General features: G+C 40.4%; 1 protein-coding gene across 2 annotated transcripts in view; it reads left to right on the forward strand.

The window, feature by feature from the left end:
* LOC149315819 (fer-1-like protein 4) overlaps positions 1-24,993 on the forward strand; it is a 77,597-nt gene that overhangs the window by 16,807 nt on the left and 35,797 nt on the right. For both annotated transcript variants that reach the window (XM_089514199.1, XM_089514200.1), the window contains 16 exons: positions 698-758; positions 1,412-1,543; positions 2,500-2,562; positions 3,279-3,363; positions 4,250-4,409; positions 6,271-6,454; positions 7,547-7,733; positions 9,317-9,687; positions 13,017-13,125; positions 14,511-14,709; positions 15,898-16,018; positions 18,278-18,378; positions 21,123-21,210; positions 22,081-22,197; positions 23,364-23,516; positions 23,682-23,865. In XM_089514199.1, the coding sequence (XP_089370325.1) occupies positions 698-758; positions 1,412-1,543; positions 2,500-2,562; positions 3,279-3,363; positions 4,250-4,409; positions 6,271-6,454; positions 7,547-7,733; positions 9,317-9,687; positions 13,017-13,125; positions 14,511-14,709; positions 15,898-16,018; positions 18,278-18,378; positions 21,123-21,210; positions 22,081-22,197; positions 23,364-23,516; positions 23,682-23,865 (2,315 nt within the window). The remainder of the gene's footprint in view (positions 1-697; positions 759-1,411; positions 1,544-2,499; positions 2,563-3,278; positions 3,364-4,249; positions 4,410-6,270; positions 6,455-7,546; positions 7,734-9,316; positions 9,688-13,016; positions 13,126-14,510; positions 14,710-15,897; positions 16,019-18,277; positions 18,379-21,122; positions 21,211-22,080; positions 22,198-23,363; positions 23,517-23,681; positions 23,866-24,993) is intronic.

The following is a 24,993-nucleotide window of genomic DNA, read 5'->3' on the forward strand; positions in this document are numbered from 1 at the left end:
CAATGTAAACCTTTTATTAAACTTTCTTTCTTAAAAAAGCTGATTGGGTCCCATAGGGGAGACAAGCAGGATATTAATTAATTGAGCAATTAACTAGATACATATAATTAAGTTTTAAATTAAAAATTTGCTGTCTCCCACTTAAATTATATAAACAAGGGAAACATTTCAGAGTAAAAAAGATATTTACCACTGCTTGGGAAATCATCTTGTTACTTAGACATGCCTCCACCCCCCACCCCCACCCCCCCACCCCCCCAATATAGTTCTCAGGTTTGAGAGCTTCTATTCCTAAGCCTGTTACAGACAGCCAAAATAAAGCTGCTTCGAGTCACAGTGGAAGTATGGTGTTTCAATGATGCATGCGTCCTAAGACTCCAGGAGCCACACCAAAGCCACGCTCCAGTCCTTAGGGCTGGAGCGTGGCTTTGGTGTGACTTCTGGACTCTTAGGACGCATGCATCATTGAATCACCATACCTCCACTGTGACTCGAAGCAGCTTTATTTTGGCTGTCTGTAACAGGCCCTAGGGTTTTTATTGTGTGTGAGAGCAACTTATTGCTATTACTGTTCATCCTTGAATACAGCTTTATTTATGTTCATAAGCAATCTACATTCCAAAAATTAGTCACTAATTCAGAGAAAATGACATTGCCAAGGTATTGGTTTAATGATGTTTTTCCCCTCCATTTTCAGCCGTTCTAGAGTCTTCTCTAAATGGGATCTGTGTTCTGCTCCCAGACCTCAAAACTTTCAGGTGATGTGTACTTGTCAGTCTTATGATAAACCAGTGATTCCCATAGTGGGCAGTATGCTTCCCCTCAGGGCAGTGAGAGAAGAAAGGGGACAGCAGAGGAGTGGTGAGGGAAAACGGGGTGGCAGGGGGCCTTCAGTCAAAGTACAAGTGCACAAGAAGGAGGAGAGGAACTGATGGCCTTTAGGACCATGGTGGGAATGAGGGTTGCATGAAACTTCTTTTCAAAGTTAAAAGAAATTCCCAAGTGTCCCTAGATACAAGTAACTTACAAAAAAGAACTTTATGATACCTGTTTTGTATCCAAAGTTACTGAAACAAGCAGTTTAACCATTTGGTCATGTCTCTTATTTAATTTGGCCTAAATTCCCTAAATAGGCACCAGATCCTCTCTGAACTTGGAAGCTAAGTAGGGTCAGGCCTGGTTAGTATTTGGAAGAAACACCATCAGGAAATGTCAAATACTGTAGGCTACATATAGAGGAAAGCAATGACAGACGTCCTCTGCAGAAATCTTGTCAAGAAAACCCTATGATAGGGTTGTTGTAAGTCAGAGTCAACTTGAAGGCACAAAGCTGAATGGCAGCTTACTTGATTTCCCCTCCCACCCTTATGACCCTACCAGACTGATCCTACAAAATGTATTTTCTCCACAGATTGGTATCAACATAACTGAAGCCCAGAAATTGGTTGGCGTGAACATTGACCCTTTTGTAGTTGTAAAAATTGGAGATGAGAAAAGACATACTGCAACACAGAAGTCAACCAACTGTCCTTTTTACAATGAGGTACATAACATACAAACAAAGCTAGCATATAACTGCTTTTATGTAGCTGAATGTAGACTACAAACTTTTAAGAGGATTTACTATCCCTGTCAGGGCCATTTCATACCAGTGGTGTCACTAGGATTGGCATAACCCAATGAGGCAACTCATGGTATCATCCCCACATTGACCTCCTCCCATACCTCACCATACAGAATCCTTAGTAATGTTTTCTGTACTAATGTTACTCATAAATCATAATCTCTCTATATCACTGAATATAATGGTAATAGTTGTGACATAAACCAACTAGCAAAATTAAGATTATACCTTTAAATTACAATATTATATGCACAGCCTAAATGTATTTACATGTATATAGTTTCATGTGGTTAAAGTGAAAAATTAGTAAGATTTGATCTTTTTAAAGAAAAATTTTCAAAGAATTTATAAAGTTTAAAATTATTTTTAAAAGTATCCTGGAGTTTCTCTTTTCTCCCCCAATTGAGCCTTGCCCCATTCACACCATCCCTTCAGCGCTTTAAAGGGTCACAGGCAAACTCCACAGCCCATTTCTGCCAAAAGGCAGATGTTTGGGGAGCAGTGGTGTCACCCCCCCTTAAGGTGTCATCTGGTGCTGTCTGAAAACCCAAACCCTCTAGTGATACCCCTGTTTCATACATTATGATTTAGTGTGCAAACCATATGTAACTGAACTACACACTCCAGTTATTGTTCTGTGTACATGCACTGAGAAAATGCTTTAGCAGCATGGGAAGGCTTGGAGCACAGATGTTAAAAAAATATTTTGGGGGACTAAAAATTTGAGGATTCTGCCAGTTGGCATGGCTGACTGTCAGGTGTAATCCAAAATTATCATTTGCAAGTTCTGGCCAGGAACATGATCATGTATATGCTACAGTGAAGTGGTAGCACTCTAGGAACAAACACCTTAAAATCTTCCTCTTCTGTTCCAGTATTTTACATTTGAATTCCATGAACCAAGAGATATCTTATTCCATAGACTCATAGAGATTTCTGTAAGTATACTAACCATTATGACCTTTAGGGTGGTGGAGGGCTGACATGAGCACAGATACAGGGCTGTTCAGAAGCATTCTTCATTGCAGGGGGCAATGAACCATTTTTCTCCTTACATTTCCCCCATCTTCTTCCCTGGGAGTTTTGACACTTGGAGACAAATTGGATGTGATAAATAATGCACAGCCTGCAGCTGTATCTGTACTTTTTTTCTTTTTTGATTAGTAATGCAAGTGTAAAGTCCTTATTTGTTTTAACTGGTTTATGTATTTTTAAAGGATATTACATGTTGCATTTTAACCTGTTGCTGTTCTCTGCCTTGATCTATGGGGAGAGGTGGGTAAGAAATAAATATCTTCATCACCATCATCACCACCACCACCATTATCACCACACCACACCACACCACACTGTTATGCCAGGTTATATATTTTGAAAAGCAACACATTACACTATTGTTGAGAATAAGAACCTTGCAAATGTTTCTATCTGTAAACACAGAAACCAGTTGCAAATATATCCCTTAATCTGTGAAACGAGTCTCAGTTTAACACACTACAATCTAACTGCATCATTTTTCACTGTTTGCAAATCTTCTACTTCCCATCACCCACACCTATGCTTGAATATTACCATTTTTGTAGATTCTGCACACTGACTTTTGACTGTGATACCATTTCATAATATTGAGGAGGTGATTTGTATTACTGCACAGGTCTTTCATTCAAAGAAGATCCCATTTCTAGGTACACTCATAGGGACATTCAAGATTGACCTAGAGACTGTATACAGCCAGCCAGGTATAGTACTTGCAAGATGCTGTTGCCAAGAGCTGCCACTTGATTCCTTTTCTCATAACTTTGTATTGTTTGCTTTTAATCTATGCCCTGTGCTACCCCTGTATATTGTCCTGATGACAATGATATGAAATTTCTGCACCTGTTTCTTAGTCTTTCTTTCATGATCAGCATAACTCACTGCCAAGTAATATATGGGAAAATTTAGAAAAGATTTCCCACAAGTGCTCATGATCTTGGTCTTCCGACACCAACTCTCTTGCCAAAGATATTGAAGCTGGGACAAATTTAATCTTCTCTGGCTAACTGCTTTGGTGTGGGTTTGAGCTCTGTGCTAATGGTTGTCCCAAAACATGTTGTTGTCTGAGGCAAAGCAGCAAATGTAACTCTTCATCTGGTGCAGCAGCATAAAACCACAGGACAATCAAATGTGTTTGACCCCTGAGGCACAAAGTCTTACCAGTACCTTGCTGGGAATAAAACAACAGCATTAGTAATAAAATCTGTTTGTTGATCTTTCAGGACACTCAGATTTACTTGCCTGAAGCAACTGACTCACTTTGCCAGCCAAATCAAACATGTGTGGCATTGAGATTACTACCATGTACATGGAAAACCCTCAGTAAACATTAGTACTCCCCATAGCCATAACCTGTCCTACTGTCACTCTGCATAGCTCTGTTGATTTCAGGGAACCGATACTGATATATGCTTGCTAAATATTTGCCATGCTCTGCTATTCTGTCAAGGTAATGCAACTCTGTTGGCTTTCCCATGACTCCGTTTTCAAGGCAATGGTATTCTTTTAATTTCTAGGAGATCATAATTGGTATCACATAAATGAGATACACAGGAATTGTGAATCAACTGTCCTGTCTTTATTCTTTAGATCACCGATTCTACCAGAAATGGGCTGTGATTAATGACCCGAAGGACACCAGAGCAGGAGTTAAAGGCTTTGTGAAGTGCAACATTTCTGTGATCGCACGGGGGGATGTGATGGCTTCCATTCCTACTAGTTCGAGCGGCCAGAATGAAGACATTGAAAAGTAAACCTACGGTGCAAAAGAATATGTATTGTGTTCTCCAAGGAGAGTGATGATAACAGATTACAAAATAGTGTTATCCTCCCCATGTTCTATAAGTACAGATAAATTCAGGGCTGTAGTGCTTACTTGGTTTCCTTTGGAAGGTCATTACTGGAAGCACATGGATACTTTGTAAAATTCCTTGTTTATAAGTTAAATATATAAGTAAATTGTAGATTGAGGCACACTTTAAAAACTGTAATGGGAAATCATCACAGCTCCAGAGCTCTTTCCTTCTGTATGTCCCACTTGGAAGTTGCTGTTTCTTCTCTTTGTTTCCTTTCCTTTCAACTGGCTGAAGGGATAGTGAAAATGATAAATCCTTTTTTGAAGATTTAAGAAAGATGTAGCTATCAAAGGAAATCAGCCTCAAATCTTTCCTATAAAAGGTTATTTGGCAACTTTGTCACTGACTATTTAAGAGTCTCCAGTAGTAATTCTTGTTTCTTTATTATTGTATTGCATTTTTTTGATATTTCTTTTACTATCTCTGAAGCATTTCCTTGACTAGCAGTGGTATACTTGTGGCCCCTAATAACCAACCTTTCTTCCTTTTGTATTTTAAATGATGCACAATCTCTCTCCAGTCTTCTCACCTCCCTCCTCCTCTGTTCTAGGGACGTCCTCCCACATTTTTAGGTTTGGAGCTAACTATAGTTAGTGTGACACTTGTGCTAGTGCCAGTTTACAACGATGATTAGAACTGTGTTTGCAAACTGTGGTTTGTGTTAATGAAAATTCTACTGTAGATAAAAAAAACAACCATAGATCCAAAACTTAGAAGGGGAATAATATAAATCTGTTTGACAGAATGAAAAGGAGGAAGGAACTCCTAATCAGAGTTGGCCCAAGACATTTGCCTTCCTTGGACAAAACAAATATAATTTGATTTCTATATACAAAGGCCAACTGGACTGCCCTTTGAATTTTTTTGGTGGGGGAATGGTGATGCCACATGTGGAGGCATCACGTTATGGAGGTGCATGGAAATAGCATACACAAACATCTCTCCTCCAGCACCTTCCCAGTGTCTCCCAGCAGTCAATTGCCTCACTCTACCTAATGGCAGCACCCAACCTGCTCCTCGTCTCCTAACCATTGTTAAGAGATTGGATACTTTTATGCTTCCAGCAAATGTTCTCCATCCAAGACTCTTTGTCTAGCATTTGTTTCTTCCTGTGGCTTTCCTTTTTGTTGCTGTTAACTCCAAACAAGTTGACTTCAACCTACAGTGACCCCATGTCATCAATAGCTCTGTGCAGATCTTGCAGAGCAAGGGCTATCACTTTCTTGATTGAGTCTATCCACCTGTAATTTGATTTTTCTCTTTTCCTACTGCCTTCTGCCTTGCCAAATATTGTTGTCTTTTCTAGTGAGCCATGTCTTCTCATGATATGTCCAAAGAATGACAGTCTCCATTTGGTTTGGCTTCTAGGGAGAGTTTAAGCTTAGTTTTGCTCCAGGACCTATTTATTAGTCTTTTGGACAGTCCAGGGTATCCACAGAACTCTCCTCTAGCACCACATTACATCTAGTCTCCTCTCTCCAGTGCAGAGAGCTAGAGCCAGTTGAGTGACAGATATTAAGGCCAAGGCTGAGTGCAACCACCACTTACATCTGCCTTGCTTTGAAGTTCTTTGGGCAACATCAGAACTCTTCCACATATCCAGGGCTAACTTAAAGAATAGTGAGGTTGTTGGACACACTAAAATTGGGGTTTGCAGGTGTGCACAATCAAACAAAAACAAACAAAAAAAACCCCTTGACCTTGCCTTTCTTAGAAGTGTGGCCACTATTTAGCAATCAAATATCATTCTTTTAGGAATTTACTTCTACCAAGAAGAGTCCCAGCGGAGAGGCCATGGGCCAAATTTTGCATCAAAATTTACAAAGCGGATGGCTTGCCCAACATGAGTGCAGGAATAATGGGTGGTTTTTCAAAGATTGTCGGGGAGAAGAAAGTTTTCATTGATCCATATGTTCAAGTTGCCTTTTCTGGACAGCAGGTAAGATTAAACTCGGGCAACTGAATTATATGAGATGCTTGTTTCCGTGACTGACAAACATCCAAGCTATCAAATGTGATATTGTTTTTCTAAGGTTGTTAAGTAAACAACTGATGGCAACTGTGAGAAGCAGGATACTAAGCTCTTATATTGCTTCTTGAATTCACTAAGGAAATGGCTGTGTTGTACTGTTGAATTCAGTACAATAATGGCTGTGTTTCTCTGTCCAGAACCAACAGCAAATCAACTTCAGTGGGTGACAACAAGTTCTGGTAGTATGTATGAGAACAGATGGATTCATAATTCATAAACCTCTGTATCATTCTTTTTCTATTCAAAGGGATCTTGTAGTACCTTTGAGACTAACTGTGCAAAAGAAGTTGTAGCATAAGCTTTCGTAGACTTGGTCTACATATGTGTGGGTGTGTGTGCATTCTTTATTGGATTAAAATAATATTGACTCTAATAATGTCTTATGTGATTGATATCACATAGCAGTAAATCAATAAATTATATACATAGAAATATACCATAAATATGCTATCATAAATAATTTACAATTCCTACCAATAAATAAATCTTTTGTTCATAGACGTAGTCTACTTCTGAGGAAGTAAACCAAATCTACAAAAGCTTATGCTACAACTTCTTTAGCACAGTTAAGTGTCAAAGGTGCTATAAGATCCCTTTGCATACAAATATTCCAGACTAAAATGGCTATATCCCTGAATACTTTTTCTAGTTGTCTGCTTTCTAAATTAATAACTGCAGTACTAACTGTGGCTGTCTTGCCATTACTCCAATTGGAATTCTAGGGGAGTCACCCAAAAAAATAACTAATCTTAGCTATGGTAATGGCAATATTAATAGATGCTTACTATAAATATATCTGTTGGCAAGAATAGTATCCCACAGAGATCTTCAATTTAAGGTGAAGGTGAACATGTCTTATCCCAGAGAATCATAACATTGAAATCTTGCTAATCTGCAGTTGAGAGGAGTCCTACTGTCTCTCAAACGTCTGCTGCTTGGCTTCAAATTTGGATCTTTTACTGCTTTTCCCTTTGTTGATGTTTTTTGCCTTTGGTTTAGGGAGAAACTTCTGTTGAAAGCAGCACCACAGAGCCAGTATGGAATGAACAAATTAGCTTCATTGAAATGTTTCCTCCCCTTGTCAGAAAAATAAAAGTCCAAATGTTGGATGATGCAAACATTGGAGATGTTGCACTTGCCACACACTTTATTGATCTGCAGCAAATATCTGACCCTGGGAGAAATGGTGAGACCCTCAGAGAATCTTGATATGGATGTTTATCACCCCTTGCCAATTTGTCAATTTCTTTCTACTGTTCTCCAGCCTGTTCTGGATGGCGGTGTACTGTCTTTAATACAGGGATATGGAACTGGAGTGTTTTCAGGTGCAATTTCTATTGGCCTGAGCCAGCTAATGGTGAGAGATTATCAAAGTTGTGACATCTGGAGGGCCATATGTTCCCTATCCCTGGCTTAAAATAGCATGTTTTTTGGTTGGAAGGTCTTCTGGATCCAACTTTGTTTTATATGATGAGGGGCAGGAATCATGTAGCTGTTGGACGTCAGCATGTTAGGGCTTTAAGGATCTGTAGTCCATTAACATCGGAGAGCAACAAAATTTCCACTCTGCATTAGACACACAAGCATCAGTTGTGGTCAGAGGTGGACTTGGCAAGTTTAGGGTGGAATTGTGAATATGGCACAGTTCTGGGCACATTGAACCTCTGTAGTGGATCAGCTGTGTTGGCTGCTGTTTTTCTTCTTCTTCTCAGTACCAGTTATTACCTTCAAAGGCCTAAATGCCTAGGACTAGGTTATTTGAATAATTGTTCCCTCCACTGTGAAGTGGAACTGGCATGGAAGCCTACTGGGTGACCTTGGGCATGCCATGCTTTCTCAATTGCAAACTTCCTCTGAATAAATCTTGCCAAAAAATCTCTAGGAGAGTGTCACCATGAGTTGGAGTTGACTTGAAGGTACATAACACAAACCACTGTGAACCTGCCCAGTAAGTTGTCACACCCTTCTTGTACATACCACTGCCTTTGGAGGGACATATGTTGACAATGTGGGAGAGAACTTTCTTGAAGTTAACATCTCATGCATAGAACTCACTTCCTTAAGAGAATAGGTCAGATTCCTCTTTGTGGTTTGCTGGTAAGTGAAAACATTTCATTTTAAAGCAACATGTGATTCTAGTATTCCTTAACTCTATTTATTGACAGAGATTTTGTGGGAGGGGTGTATTTACTGTAATTTTAGCTTGTTGTCAATGTGTTTTAATGATTACTGTTATTAGGCTATTTTTATTTTGCAACCCAGTTTCAATGTAATATTATCACAAATGTTCACCAGCTGTAGGGCATTAGACACAAGCCTTTTGTTGTCATCAGAAATGCTTTCCTGCCAGCAGAACCCTCTTCTGCCATCTGATTTTAGGGGTCTGCTGGCACCTGCTTTATGATCTGCTGGCAGAACAGCCACAAAAGTGGGTGAAAGGGGTACAGTGAGGGAGGCAATGATTATACCAGATCCAAATCTCCTCAAGCCCAAGTACACAACCACAGTAGCTGGACAAAGTAGGCTCAGGGTGAGGATAGTCCTAAGTAATGTTGAACACCATTAAGCTGTGTTTGGATTCAACACAGCTTCAGCTGGGCTTGTGTCAATGAGGTGGCTCTTGGCTATTTTTTTTCTCGTTTCAGTTTGGACTCACTGACTTTTTTTATCATAAAGAAAAGCACAGTACTAATTTCTTATATGGATATTAATCATAGTGTAAGTTTGAGTGGAAGGCCTATAGATTTAGAAATGTGTCTTTCCCCACAGGTTTTAATCCCACTTTTGGCCCAACCTGGGTAAATCTGTATGGCTCACCCCAGAATTCAGCCTTGCGAGATGTTCACAAAGATCTCAATGAAGGTTTGGGTGAAGGCATATTCTATCGAGGGCACCTTCTCATGGCCATAACTGTAGAGATTTTCAGCACCATTCAAGCAGCAGAAAAAAAGCCTGTGGAAGCTCTCAAAGGGGCCCTAAGCAAGCTCAAGCTAAAGAAGAAGAGTAAAAAGGCAAAGGACAAATCGAAAGCCTCTATCAAAGAGCCCCAGCCAAGCCAAGCCACAGCTGGCATTTCAGAGGAAGCTGAGCAGCCAAATGAGGTGATTGTGGAAGTAGAAGACCTTCATCCTCTTCCAGAAGTGAGTATTATCTTTAGATATAGTGGGCCCTCTATATTCACTGGGGTTAGGGTTGCAGGACTGCTGTGAAAGTGGAAAAACTGCAAATAAAAAAATATTTTTTTTTAAAACCTGAGAGAACACTTCTCTAACAATCTCTAGGTCCTCTAGCACAAATTTGTGGTCAACATCCACCAGAGGCTGGTCACAGATCTGTGCTGAAGAACCTACAAATGCCTATAAAAGTGTTCTTTCTAGCAATATCTGAGTCCTGTGCACAACTTCTGGTGAAAGTTGGCCATAAAGTCACCCTGGAGGATCTACCAATTCCTAGAGAGAATAAATTCATCAAATCCACAAAAGTAAAAGCTGCAAACTTGGAGGGCCAACTGTAGTTACGATTCTAAGTGAATGGAGAGCAGGGCTAGTCCCACCATTAGATGGATTGGGGGAGGAGAAGGTGCTGGGGATGGAAACTCAGCATCACACACACACACACACTCTACAGAGCAGTGGCAATGTGTCAGTTGATGGAACTGGGATGACAGAGGAAGCTTGTTTGTGGAGTCATGGTTGATGTTTTGACTGAAATGTTGGGAGGCTTGCTTGTGTGTTTTGAGCTGTGTACTCTCTCTGAATACATTGTCTAAGAGGATGGGGATTTGAATGAGAGGAAATAAATCACTGACTTGGTTGAGCATGAGCAGACAGGAAACAAAACCAGGTGTTTCACAGTGGCATTTCATGGGCACAGGCAGGAGTGCTGTGCCACTGGCTGGTGATGGAGATGTTGCAGTAAGCAGCAACATAGAATCATAGAATAATAGAGTTGGAAGAGACCTCAAGGGCCATCCAGTCCAACACCATTCTGCCATACAGGAAATCTAAATCAAAGCACCCCTGACAGATAGCCATCCAGCCTCTGTTTAAAGACCTCCAAGGAGGGAGATTCCACTACACTCCGAGGGAATGTGTTCCACTGTCGGACAGAGGATCGAGCTGGGAAGAGCTATACTTGTAACACATGCAAACTGGTTGCCTTGCTGGAAAAGATGGTGTGGCTGCTTGAGCCCCATGTACCAACGTCAGTTTATCAGGGAGGATCCCTTTTTGGAAGGAACAGAGCAGACTCTGCTGGAATGGTGAAACATGGGAAATATCTCTAGAGTGGTTCACAATTCCCAATCACAGGAGGCAGACAATTGGAAGAATGTGGCACATGGAAGCAGAATCCATGTGGAACTTCAGAGCTACATAAAATTGATTCCAAACTCTCTCCTTAATCAGCTATTATAAGGCACAGGAACATGTATTGCACTATTCTTCTCTTTCTGGGCCATGCCATTTAGTTATTTTATTTTATTTTTATTTATCTTTATTTTAATATTTTCAGGCAATTCTGGAGAAATAGCGGGGAAGGCAATCAGGCTGCTTTGGAATAATGATGGGCAGGGAACAGGGGGAGAAAAAAAGACACTGACACCATGCAACTGCCAATATCTCAATTTCTTCAGCAGCTATGTTTTGCACCCAGGGACTAGCTCAAGTGGGAGGTCTTTGATGGCTTTCCCCCTTCAATGAAGAGGGATTCCCTAACCATGTTTTGGGAACAGCAGCTATGGGTTGGAAGTGGCAGTGTGTGTGATATGTATTGTTAAAGCCACTTTTCCCCAGCTGTAACCATGGTTTAAAAGCCATGCATAGTAATCTCCTATGTTTCTTTTGTGGACCTGAAGTGTTTTAAAAGTAAAATTAATATAGACTGTTGGAGTTCAGCTAGTAGGCAGACGAATAGTATTGTACACGACTTATGTCTATTTGATCAGACCTGTTTCTAACAATTTATAACTTCCTGCATGTGCACACGGGTAGCATGAACAGAAAGTAAAACCATCTCTTTCTGTGCCATAGAAACAGATGGTCTTTGTTTACTGCACAGTCTGTAAAATCCATGGCCATGTAGATTGCTACAAACATTTATGCCAGAGGTGGGAATCTGTTCCAATACAAAGACCAATTTGACATAGAAATTTCAGGGCCACATTCCATCTGAGGATAGAGAGCCAAAGGCAAACTCAGAATGTTCAAAGGCACAGTAGATATAGTTGAATGCTTCTGATTATAAACATAATCAGAATTAAGTAACACAACCCTCTCTATGGTTATTCAGAAATAATCAGGATTAGAGTCAGCATGGTTTGAGTGTTATATTAGGGCACTGGGAGACCAAGGTTTGAATCTCTGCTTAGCCATAGCAACCTACTGGGTCAGCTTGGGTAGGTCACACTCTCTTAGCCTGGAAGGAAAGCATTAACAAAATTCTTCTGAACAAATTCTGCCAAACAAACCTTGTGATAGGATTGCCATAAATCAGAAATAACAATGAAGGCTCACAACAACAAATATTACATAGCAGTATTTTCAAATAACACCCCCAATACCAAACTTTTGTACCAAGCTTGCTCTGAACTTTGTCAGGGCTCTAGATCAAGTGATCATTTTGTTTCTTCAACATTCATACCCACCCCCTGAGATGTTTATCTATTCTGTACAGACCAGATGGGGCTATTCAGACTATCATATATGTATCTTAGGGCCCGTACAGATAGGCCAAAATAAAGCTGCTTCGGGTCACTTTGGAGGTATGGTGTTTCAATGATGCATGCTGCATCCTAATAGGCCAGAAACTGCACTAAAGCTGCGCTCCAGTCCTTGGACTGGAGTGTGACTTTGGCATGGCTTCTGGCCTCTTAGGACACATGCATCATTGAAACAGCATACCTCCAAAGTGACCCAAACATATGGCCCTTACATATGTTTCCCTGCTATTTGGAATTTGTCATGGATATATATTGTACTATTAAATATGTTTCATTTATGAAGCCTCCATGTTCATCACTTTTATACTACACAGTTAAAGGGCTGATTCCACTTTAACTGCCATGGTAACATCCTATGGAATCCTGGGATTTGTGGATTATAGAGATATATCTAGAATCTTCAGCCAGGGAGCCTCCAAGTCCATAGGATGTTGCCAAGGCAGTGAAAGTGGAAACATAGCACTATAATTGTGCAGTGTGAGAGGGCTTTTAGATTAAAAGTAAACCTGTTGAAGGTTTATGCAGATCTCCTTGTAACTAAGCAGTTGTGTATTCCTGTTGTTACTTACTGTTAATGATAATGCTATGTACATCGAGCCAAAAATTGTAGTAAAAGTTAAGCTGATAATTTAATTTGGACCTGAATTAATTTGAGAATCGTTTTCAATAACCGTGAGGTGTGGAGAAGAGGAAATAAGTGGACAACGTGAAACCTAAGAGTCACTGAACCTATGTTTCCTTGTTGTTCAGAATGTCCTGGGTGTGAAAGAAGAATTCCTTCTCTTTGCCTCCTTCTTTGAGGTTACTATGATGGACCCATTGATAGGCACCAAGCCTGTGAAGTTTGAAGTATCAATAGGTAAATACATAATAGCTTTTGTTCTGTTCACTTTATCTTAAAGGAGTGCTCCCTAAAATTCTTTCTTCATTTCTGTCAACTCATTCTACTTTACTCCTCCATATGCCTGCCTCATATGCTCAACCACTTTGAGTTCCAGTTGGGGAGAGAATATAAATAAATACAACAATGATGATAATATTGTTTGCTTATCATGAATCCTCAAACTGCAAGACTCCCATCCACATGCCCACCTGGAGCCTGTTCTCCAGAGCACCCCACAAGTGGCATGGCGAGATTGTTCAGTTTAGAATAGCACAAACTGACTTGAAAGGTTGCATTCTTACAAATATTGCTTAAGAAGCAGTATTGCAAGGCATTTTTAGAAAATGCTCAAAATGTGTCGTTTACAACACACATTTCAGGGGCATCACTAAGAGGGTGCAGGTGACATGTACCACACCGGGTGACACGCTAATGCAGGGGGTGACACCATTGCTCCCCAAATGTCTGCCTTTTGGCAGAAATGGACTGTGGTGTTCACCTGCATCCTTTTTAAACTCTGAAGTTCAGCAGAAGAGAAGGCATCAGTGGGCAAAGCAAAAGAGAGGCCTTGGGTTTCTTTTTTTTAACACTTTTAAAATTTTGCTTAAAAACATCGCATCTTACAAAATTTTCACTTTAACCACATGAAACTATGTAAATGTAAATAGATTTAGGCTGTGCATATGATATAATTTAAAGGTATAATTTTAATTTTGTTACTTCTTTATGTCACAACTATTGCCATTACATTCAGTGATGTACAGGAATTACAATTTATGAGTAACATTTGTGCAAAAAACATTACTAAGGATTCTGTATGGCGTGGTATGGGAGGAGCTCAATGGTGAAGGTGACACCATGAGTTACTGCATGGGGGACATCAGCCTAGCGATGCCACTTCACGGGTTTCCTTACATTTCCACTATCATTTTCTCTTCAAGCTTCTGAAAAAGTGTAAACTTTTTATTACTCATGCAGGTGTTCCAAAAAAATAGAAATCAACCCACTACCTGTGTATGCAGCATAGGTGATAATTATAAACACAAATTGTTAATCTTCAAATATATTTTATAGGATAGACTTACAATTATCAAATTCATGCAACTATGAATACTAAACGGTCACAATAACAATGACTTTCCATCTGAAATTGAAGGCTTTCACAGCTGGCATCCATTGTTTTCTGTGGGTTTTCTGGGGTATGTGGCCCTGTCCTGGAAGAATTTGTTCCTGATGTTTTGCCTGCCACAAATGTCAGCCAGAGATGCAAGCAAACTATCAGGAATAAATTCTTCCATGATGCAGCCACATAGACCGGAAAACCCACAGAAAACGAATGACTTTCCATGTTAATCTTCAAGGGAACTATGGGAAAGCAGAAGAAGTTATGACCAAAGCCTCTAAGAAAGGAGAGAAGGGAGAAAAGAGTGAAGAGAAGCAGCCTTTGCTGGAGCCCAGTTCAGATGATGAGCTAGATGTTGAAGTCATACCTCCAAGTACACCTTTGTTTGATAAATCTATGACTGTCAGCCAAAAACCTGAACCCACCGAATATGACAGGTAACTACTGTACTCTTCTTTGCACTCTTAAACCACAAATATCTTCATATTCTGCATGTTTGTTAATTCATTAATATGTTCCCTCATATAAGTAATTTGAAGCATAGATTTGGAAGGAAATCAGTGGATCATTTAATCTGGGGTGGGACACTGTTGGAGGTTAGGAACTGTATTAGCCTCGAAGATTATGAAAGTTGTACCCTTTACCATGCCCCCCAGAAACAAAATTCAATTTTCACTAAAATTATCCCAAATATCATCTGGGGGATGTGGAGGAATTTCTGACATACTTTTGGCATATACCCCAGGCCATTTTAGGTTCAGTTGAGGAAATTATTATTATTATTATTATTATTATTATTATTATCATCATCATCATCATCATCAACAACAACAACAACAACAACAACAGGAAGAGACCCAGAAGTCACTTCCTAGTTGCATTCTGTTTAGGGCCTCTGCTGGACCCAGAATGGTTCAGATATGGCAGAAAATGTGGCAAAATGCTCTCTATCCTCTAGAGAACATTTAGGGACATTTTGAACAAACAATTTTTTAAACGTGGTGCTGGTTGTATGTGTCAAATTTTGGGGTCCTGAGGCTGCACTTTGTCCACCTCTGAGTTAGGCTGTATCTGCACTGCAAAAATTAATTCAGTGTGACACTGCTTTAACTGCCATGACTCAATATTATGGAATTCTGGGAACTGCAGTTTGTTGTGGCACCAGAGCTCTGACAGAGAAGGCTAAATGTCTCATAAAACTACAGTTCCCAGAATTTCATTGCATTGCACCATGGCAGTTAAAGTGGTGTCAAGCTAGATTATTTATTTAATCTAACACCAGGTCCTGTGCCTAAAATGTGTGTCATCACAAGGAGTTCTACTCACATAAAATATCAGTGGTACAGAAAGATAGTAGATGTGTAACTTTATAGAAAAATAAATTTCAATAGGTTTAATTCATGAAAATTAGCTCTAAAGGCAGAAGACAAATACTGTCCCAAAAATACTACAGAGGAAAACATCTTCGCAGCATATGTTATAGTTAACTACAGAAAGTGGAGTTGGGGTGGGTAGTAATGCAAGAGGAGAGGTTTTGGACTGATTGATATTATACCAGTATAATTCTAGCATGTATTATTAGTTACTTGTATAAGATGTAAATGTTTTCTTCCTACTGCTCTTAGTTCCTACAGCTGCCTGTACATGCTGCATGAGAAGCCCTGTGTTTATGTTTGGAGCTATTGGGAAGACTATACCTGGAGGCTTTATAATTCCAACTGGATTGTCAAAATAGCAGAGCGTTTGGTAAAGTATTGCTTTAATAATAATAATATAATAATAAAATTTTATTTGTGTTTCCCCGCCTCTCCCGATGGATCGAAGCGGGGTTGCAGGCTACTAAAATCAGAATATATACAACAATCTTATAAAATATGAAGAATAAATATAACATCAATAGCTTATCAAACCATCAGACATCCAGGTAGGGTTGCCATAGCTGAGGACCTCCAAACCGGGACATATGTAGGACAAGGTTCAAAAATGTAGGACTTTTTGTTTTGTTTTTTAATTTCCTGGCCAGGAATATTAAAAAAAAAAAAAAAAAGGTCCCACATTTTTGAACCTTGTCCTCCTTCTCCTTCCCGGCTTGGGAGGAAGCCTCGGGCTGCTCCCAGGCCAGGAAGGAGTGTGGGGGCCGCCTGTCATCACGGCCATCGCCGCGGTGGCAAGCGGCCTCCTCCTTGGCCTCTGGGGCTTGGGAGAAGCTCTCCCAGGCCCCTCTGGAGAGGCCTTGGAGGACCCCACAGCCGGAGCTCCGACCGCGGAGCCTCTTCCAGGGCCTCCAAAGGGGCCTGGGAGAGCTTCTCCCAAGCCCCAGAGGCCTTGGAGGACTGCTCCGCAATCGCGGAGCCGCTTCCAAGGCCTCCAGAGGGGCCTGGGAGAGCTTCTCCCAAGCCCCAGCCTCCAGGCCCTCGCTGGGAGGGGGGTGTCCCGGGGGCGGGGCCAAACCGGGGCGGGACCGTGTGGACCCGCCCCAAACCGGGAAAGTCCCGCCCCCAGGCGGGATATGGCAAGCCTACATCCAGGGCAAGGGCAGAATATCGTTGTCGGACAGGCAGATTGGTTATCACTCCTGGGTGGGGGGGAAGCTTGGTGAAAGAGCACGGTTTTAAGTCTCTTTTTAAATGTTTCCAAGGGGGTCGTGAGACAGAGCTCGTCAGGAAGACTATTCCACAACCTCGGGGCCATTATTGTAAAGGCCTTTTGAGATGAGGAAACATATTTGGAAAATGGTGTTTCCAATAAATTCTTACCAGATGTTCTAAGTGTGTGGGGTGGATCGTATTTGCCTATAAAGACCTCATTAAGCCCAGCTATTTCCCCCCCTCGTTTAAAACCTTCTGTTTTATTTTTCCTGTTTTCTCTTAGCATTTTACAGAATTCAGTTGACTTTATGCTGGTTTGGTATTTTATCTTCAGTCATTATGACTGGTGTCAGGTTTTGGTTTGAATGAACCACATGTTTGAGGAATTGATTCTTTGTGAGTTCCAGTGCAAAGATGTTTTAAAATGCATGCTTTAACATAATAAATAAAGATATATGTTCACATTTTGTATTTATATTTTGTAAAATGAGACTTATATAAGTGTTTACAAGTCCCATTCATTCAGTGGGTTTACGCTATTATTTGTTAGGCGTCTTCCAGTCAATTCCAGCTTATGGTGACCCTATGCTAAGCTTTTATTGGCAAGCTTTATTTAGAAGTGGTTTGTTGTTACCTTTTTATTAGGCTGAGAGTGTGTGACCTGCCTAAAATCATCCAGTGGGTGATGGATGAATGGAGATTTGAACCTTAGTCTTCTGGAGTGCTAGTCCAGTACTCAAACTACTACTACATGACACTGGCTTTCTATTTGTTAGGGACTAACAAGTATATTTATCTCATATTTAGCTATTTTTAATGTATTTTTTAAAGTCACGAATTCTAAGATCTGCTAACCTGTCACCTCCCAAGCTACATGTATATATTTAGAAATTACAGAGGAGCCAGTGTGGCATAGCCATTTGAGTTTGGACTATGATTCTGGAAACTGGAGTTTGAATCCCCATTCAGCCATGGAAACCCACTGAGTCACCTTGAGATGTCACACACTCTCAGCTTCAGAAAATCTGATGATAGATTCACCTTAGGGTTGCTGTTATTCAGGAATGACTTGCAGGCACACAACAACAACAACAACAACAACAACAACAACAGCAACAACAGAGATTATGTTTTGAGAGAAAATCCTTCAAAACTATTTATTTTCAATGCATATGTATTAATGTAGATTTTTAAAAATCACAGACTAATGCGGAAATGGCATTGTGCCACCTTTAATTTTATGCCCTTTTAACGTGCTTTTGTATTATGTAGTTATCTTTGTTGTTGTTTCATGGTTAAGCTTCCTTTTGGGGGTTTACCCTAAAGAGTATTTTAAATAAATAACTACTTCAAAAACTCAATGGAACACATCTTTCTTTTGGCATCTGGGGTCTCAGTATTATATTTGTCACAATAGGAACATGGACTAGAAGATGTAGAGAAGCTCTTAAGGAGACCTAGATCAAAAGCAGACGAAAGGCTTCGACAGGTTCTGGAGGAATTTGTAGCTGGATGCAGGTTAGTGCATCACTACTTTTTTTTCCACTGAAATATATTGTCTCATGTTGCCACTTGAGCTCCTTCTTTTTCAGTTGCACATAAACACAACAGTCTTGAATGGCATAATCTGAATACAACATTACCAAAGCTTTAAAAGAGATTGGTACTTGGATCCACATCCAAGTATTCTGAGTTTCTAGTATAGTTATAGAATCTGAAAATGTGGGTGAGAATTAAGCAGACAGCAATGCAGTATGAAGCTCTGTAAATGTCTTGAACAGTTGTTAAGATGTATTAGCATTTCCTCATATATTTAGTGCATCTCTGTTCAGATAGATATGTTTACATCTATTTATCTGTCTACTTACATTTGTGGCATCCTTTTTACAGGCTGAGTAAATCCAAAATATTCCAAAACCCAAAACTTTTTGAGCTATGTACCTGTACTGTATATGCAAGGATGGAGAGCAACATGAGGATTTGTGAAATGGCAGGAGGTGTGGATTCATTCCAAGCACTATGCTTGGATTCCCACCATTTCACAGATTTTCAGTCTCTCACCAGCTTCGTTATGGCTCACTATGTATATGCAAATATAGGTATGCCAAAATTTGAAAAAATCTGAAATTCAGAGTGTTTCTTGTTCTAAGCATTTCAGATAAGGGATACTCAAGAGTGTACTTTGGTCTGATCCAGTACAACTTTTATTTTCTTAAAAAGAAAATAGAGGAAAGGGAAGTATGAAGTAGGATAGAATCAATAAGTGGCATGAAGTCCCTCCTGTTCCAGAATTTTGGTGTCACTTTCTTGAATATTATTTTTAGGAACAAGACCTCCTGTCCCAATAAGATATAAAAGATCAGATGCCAGTGCTGGAAGATAGTCTTGGGTTTCATCATGTAGCATGGCATGCACAACAACTCCATTATGAAAAAATGTGGTTGAATAGATGGGTAGTATGTTCTGTTTGAGTAGAGAAATTTTGTAACCATGTTGTTACATTTGTTTGTCCATCATATTTGCATGTTGTCTTCTTTTTAAGGAACCACGAGGTCATGGTTCCTGTTTTTTACTCTCATAACATTTGTGTGAGCTATTAAGAGATAATGGCGCGTTACAGACGGCCTAAGAGGCGCCGTCCTTGCGCTGCAATTACGCGCAAGGGGCGACACTTCCTGACGTGCCTTGCCCCTCGCGCGTAACCGATACGTCAAGATAGCGGCGCCCTATACAGATGGGTGCCGCCATCTTGACGTAGCGGACGCTCTGCGTCCGCACGTCCCAACCCAGAAGAGACGTTGCAAGTGCGCGCTTTGGCACTTGCGATGTCTCTTCCGGGTTCCTGGAAGGAGCGCGATTTTCGCGCTCCTTTTTTGCAGCGCGGAGGAGTCACGCAGTTTGGCTGCTGCGGCTCCTCCACGCTGCAACCGGCAGCGGCCTGAGACCGCCCCTTTTGGGCCTGAACAGACAGGCCAGGATAGCATGGGCTGAGCCCATCCTGCCCCCAATGCTCACCCAGGTCAGTCCTGGGGTCAGTGTGGGAAGGGCTGGGTGCTCACACACTGTACCTGCAATGACCCAGGACCAGAACAGGCACATACCTTACCTTGCCCTGTATCGCTCCGACTGAGAAGCCACCCCATTGCCATGTCTGATGCAGAATTGGGGCACCTGGCTGCACCCACATGGCCAGGTGTACTGTTTCCATATCAAATGCAGTAATGGGGAGGGGGAAGGTTTCTGAGGAAGAGTGGTGATCAGCAAGCTAAGGAGCCAGGTAAGGAGCAAAACGGGGGTATTTTACCCTGGGGCCAGATGGGATCCTCCAGATCCATGTGTGGACATGCAGGATCAGGCTCGATCCTACCCCAGGAATTTTGACCTGCGTTGTCTGATCTAGATGATGTGAGGCGTAAGCCTTTTAGCCCATGCGGAAAACCCCTTGGTTGAGCATGTCCAAGTGAGCATCATGTCTCGTGAGGGACTTCAATCTAATTCTCACAACTGCAATTTTCTAGCCAGATTACTACATAAAAATCAATATGGAGAAGGGTTAGTGAATATTATACTGTATTTGTTAGGCACCAATCTACCAAGCATTTTGTTTAAAATATATTTATTTAAATCTGCATTTTAAATTTGTGTTTTACTAAGTATTTTAGAAATGTAATATAAATTAATATAAGCTGTGAAGCACAGAAATACAGGATATAGGGTAGCAAAGAGGTACTGTATAGGATGAGTGACACTCCAAATATTTATAGACTGGTTTACCTCACTCCAAACAATTGACCTGAGGCTGATGACAGAAGAAATCAAGCAAAAGTTGGTGGAGAGGATCCTGAGGTTCAAGTTCTTCACCCTTGGGGTTGAGTGAGATGTCTCATCTTAGCAAAGGAAACTAAATGAACTGGCTATGAAGTTACAGGCCATATGTATTGGGAAATTGGACCAACTATCAAAATAAAAAAACATTTCTGATACTCTCTACAGTAGTCCAAAACTTCAAAGAAGGAATGCAGTACACCAGTCAATGACTTGCAATGACTTTTACTTCCAGTGTTTAATAATTAGTTGTTTGACTGCTCCATGTGCTTGCATGGTCCATAATTTGTTTAATTTTCTTTCTTATGATATGATAGAGGAGACACTTTCACAGTGGTTTTCTAAAATGATGGGTTATTGACTTCTTCCCATCTTTTAGCCTGTGGAATATGTGCCTTCAACCACAGTCTCAGAGCTCACTGCCTCTTTAATTGCAGGCAGTATTCTCTCAATGCGGACAAAAAGCCAGTGACCCGTCCAAATAACCTTGATCGATGCCGGATGAAATCTCTCCCACAAAACATTGTAAGTCAGGTTGCATGTGTTATTGTTGGAACTATGTAGCCCTTCATATTTGTTGAATTGCAGCTCCCACCATTCTCTACCATTAGTCTGATAGCTAGGGCTGCTGGGAGTTGCAATTTAATAACACTTGGAGGGTTACACACTTTTTACTCCTTGTTCCCTACAGCTGAAATGCTTGACTTTAGTACAGAGGAGCAAATGGAAATTTAAACGCATTGTGCTTTGTTAAGCAGTTTAATCTTCATCTATTCAAAAGTTTAATGTAAAGTTTAGCATTTGCAGAATGTCTTTGTGTCCATATTGAACTTTTTAACAATAATAACTAATAACCTTATTACGGCCAATTGGCCAGACTTTTTAACAATGTTTTAAATTTTGAGTCCCAATGTGGAAAAAAAGGCAGGATATAAATAAATATAATAATAATAATATTATGGTGGTGGTGGGTGGGTGTTCTCTAGCTATACTGTGGGATTTTGGGAATTTTAGTCTAAAGTAGTACCTTTTCCATACTTTGAGACTATGCAAATATCTATGACTTTGCAAGGTTGTTTTCAAGCTCTGTTCATGTCCAGATTAACTTTCTGTGGGGAAATGTTTCCCCATTTTACAGTTAGTACTTGCGCACTAAGAACGCTGTTGTGAGAACCACTAAAACTCCAAATGGTCAGACAGTAGCACAATAGGTGCTGGCATCCACTTGAGAATATTGGGGGAGGGGTGCTATCCATAATCAAAATGGCTATAAAAACTCCAAGTGACCATAAGGAAGAATTGCCTCCCATTCCTGAATTCAGTCTTGTCCCCCATGTGATCATAGGTTTAAAAATGATGTGTGTTTGTTTGGTTTTTTTTTTTTTTAATATTCAGATCCTGTATGCAAAACAGGGACTCCGCATAAGAAGGCGACTAACTCGCACCAATGTCAAAGAAAAAGTCAATGAGGCAAAGATAATTTTATCAAAGCTGCGATTCCTGGCTAAAGAGGTATATCATAGAATAGAATCAAAGAATCTTTGGCCCAGTACAGACGGGCCCAAAAGGGAGGGCTGGGGCCACCTTTTGTTGCTGTGCAGCAGCAACCAAATTGTGCGGCACTGCTGCACAGCAAAAAAAGGAGCGCTAAAAAGCGGCTCCTTTTTGCGCTGCTGCAAGCAGCCTGCTCGGCGCAAACACATCGCTGCTGCACTGCTCCATTTGTATGCAGTGCAGCAGCGACATCATCGCTGCGCATGCCGTTTACACGGCGCTGCACAGTGATGATGCTCTAGTCATGTGCTAGGGTTGTGGGGTGTGTGGGTGCTCCACCCTGAGGCAACCCTAGCACATGACGAGGGCGTCATTCCGGACCTGTGTGTACCGGTCCATCCAGTCCAACCCGCTGCCATGCAGGAATATACAATCAAAACACTTCACAATGAAAATATACAGTCAAAGCATATGAAATGATTATAGGTGTGGGGCATGACCAAGGCTCTGCGGCAATAAATCTGGTCCCACTTTAATAGATCTGATGGTTTCATTAAGTTAACATTCACAAATAGAACAAAAACCAAGGAGTTTATCACATGGGAGGAATTTCTCTTAATTTTGAATGAAAAGAAAGTGGGGCCAGAATGCATTCACGTGAATTCGCTAGTTCAGTGAATTTACGTGAATTCAAATTGCATTGAAACTGACTTCCCATTGCCCAAAAATAGCTTGCCATTGCCCTCTGAATGCAATAACATGAAACCCCATGATTGCATTCGGACTGACTTCCCATTGCCCGAAATTGTGTGTGGTAGTCTATCACACAATAACATTAAACCTCATGATTGTGTTAGGATTGCCATTGGATTATACTTCCAATTTCCCTTGTCTGATAACGTCCCAAGTCTCTAGGCCTTATGGTAGTTGTGAAAAATATGCTATTTGAGAATTTCCAGCTAATTCTTTAAAAATCAGAGGGTATCTGTGTAGTGCATGCAAAGACCAAGGATTGAAATATTCGTATGCATACTATAACTACCAGTCCTTCCTAATAAGCCATAATTCCTACATCATCAGCTGGGCTTTAGATTCCATGAACTCTACTTTTCTTCTTTTCCTTCCATTATCTTAGTGTCTAGCAGAAAAATGAAAATATTTAAATCCTCCAATCTTTCTTTCAGCCCCAGTGTACTATCCCTGATGTACTGATATGGATGTTTAGCAACAACAAGCGTGTAGCATACACAAGAATCCCTGCCCAAAACATCCTTTATGCAGTGGTAGAAGAAGAAAAAGGCAAAGACTGTGCTAAGATCCAAACTGTCTTTCTAAAGGTAGGCACAATCTTTTATTCATCAGCTTATTCATCAGTATTTAAAGCTAAAGGGAGTTTATAATCTGTGAGCAGAACTAATAATTTATTTCAAGGTTTTAGTACAGTAACAGTTTTTATTCTCAGCATACTTCAGACCACTGAAAATGCTATTTGGGATTTAAAGGTTCCAGGCTCACGCACTGGGGAGATCTTTGCAAAACTGGAAATCTATATGTGGCTTGGAGTAACAAAATATGTGAAGAATAGCACTGCAGAGCTACCAGAGGAATTCAAACCAATCTATGATCAGGCACAACAGGCTGCAAGGATTCCAAAGTACCTCCCACCTAGTCAGCTCAACAGGGACGGTAAGCTTCTTCCATTGGGACCCTCAGGAATAAAAGATAGCACACTGAAAAAGACAGCTGGAAAAGTCTATGGAAGTACTTCTGAACAACAATGATAGTTAATTCCTCATTGCAGAGTGTCCTCTGCTGCCTTGCCAGTCCAAGATGAGATCTAGGACTGAATCAGGTGTTCTAAAATTCTGGCTTAAGATAAAGGAACGACTGACTGTCATAAGTGATGCACTTAAGACCCAAACAAATAAATCTGTTAAATAGAATAAGGGATGTATATAATGTAAGGTTGTAAATCCTTTCTTTATTCATCCTTGCATGACAAAACAGGAAAACTTCATTTTTTCTCATTGTGAAGTACCAGGAGGCTGCAGGTTTTTGTTGCTGGTACAGGCGTCAGAGAATTTTTGTTTTTGTTTTTTGCATTTTACAAGTAGTTTCTCTACATTTCTGTAAATAGTACAGTATTAGAAAATGTTAACTAATTAATCACTAATAACAATAACAATAACAATAACAATAATAATAATAGAACTGGATGGGCTGTATGTGTTTTTGTGTTCAGTTGGCCAGTCCTTTTCTTTTTACTGTGTGCATATGTCACAAAGGGAAAGACATTAGTTTTATGCACTTTCAGGACAAATTGTGAAAATCACAACAAAAAAACAACAATATTCGGTTCTTCAGTCTTGTTCCAGAGATAAGATCATAATGAAATAACTAGATCCATGAACATGACTATGTACGCATATGAAAAGGAGGTCCCATGCCCTCTTGTTTACAATATAATTATGCTGGAACAAATTTGTTAGTGTTCAAGTTGCCACAAGACTATTGGGTATGCTTTTGTTGTTGTAGCAAACTTATTGCAACAGAAAACACTTCTAGAATTTGTTGAACTATGAAGATTATCGCATGCCAAATCCACACTGGAATAGATGCAGATCTTATTGCACTGCCCTGTGCCTGGACAGTACGCAGCCCATATCCAACCTGGGCTTCTCTCATAGCTTTTCAAGAATGGGAAAGTCCTGTTCATGAAAAGCTGCAAGAGAAGCTCGAATTGGATATTGGCTGCCTATTGCCTGGGCACAGGGCAGTGTGATAAGATCTATTGGTGACAGATATTGCATATGA

Source organism: Sceloporus occidentalis, unplaced genomic scaffold (assembly GCF_023333645.1).
Source record: "Sceloporus occidentalis isolate IW3139 unplaced genomic scaffold, rSceOcc1.0.p SCAF_3, whole genome shotgun sequence".
Lineage (NCBI taxonomy): Eukaryota > Metazoa > Chordata > Lepidosauria > Squamata > Phrynosomatidae > Sceloporus > Sceloporus occidentalis.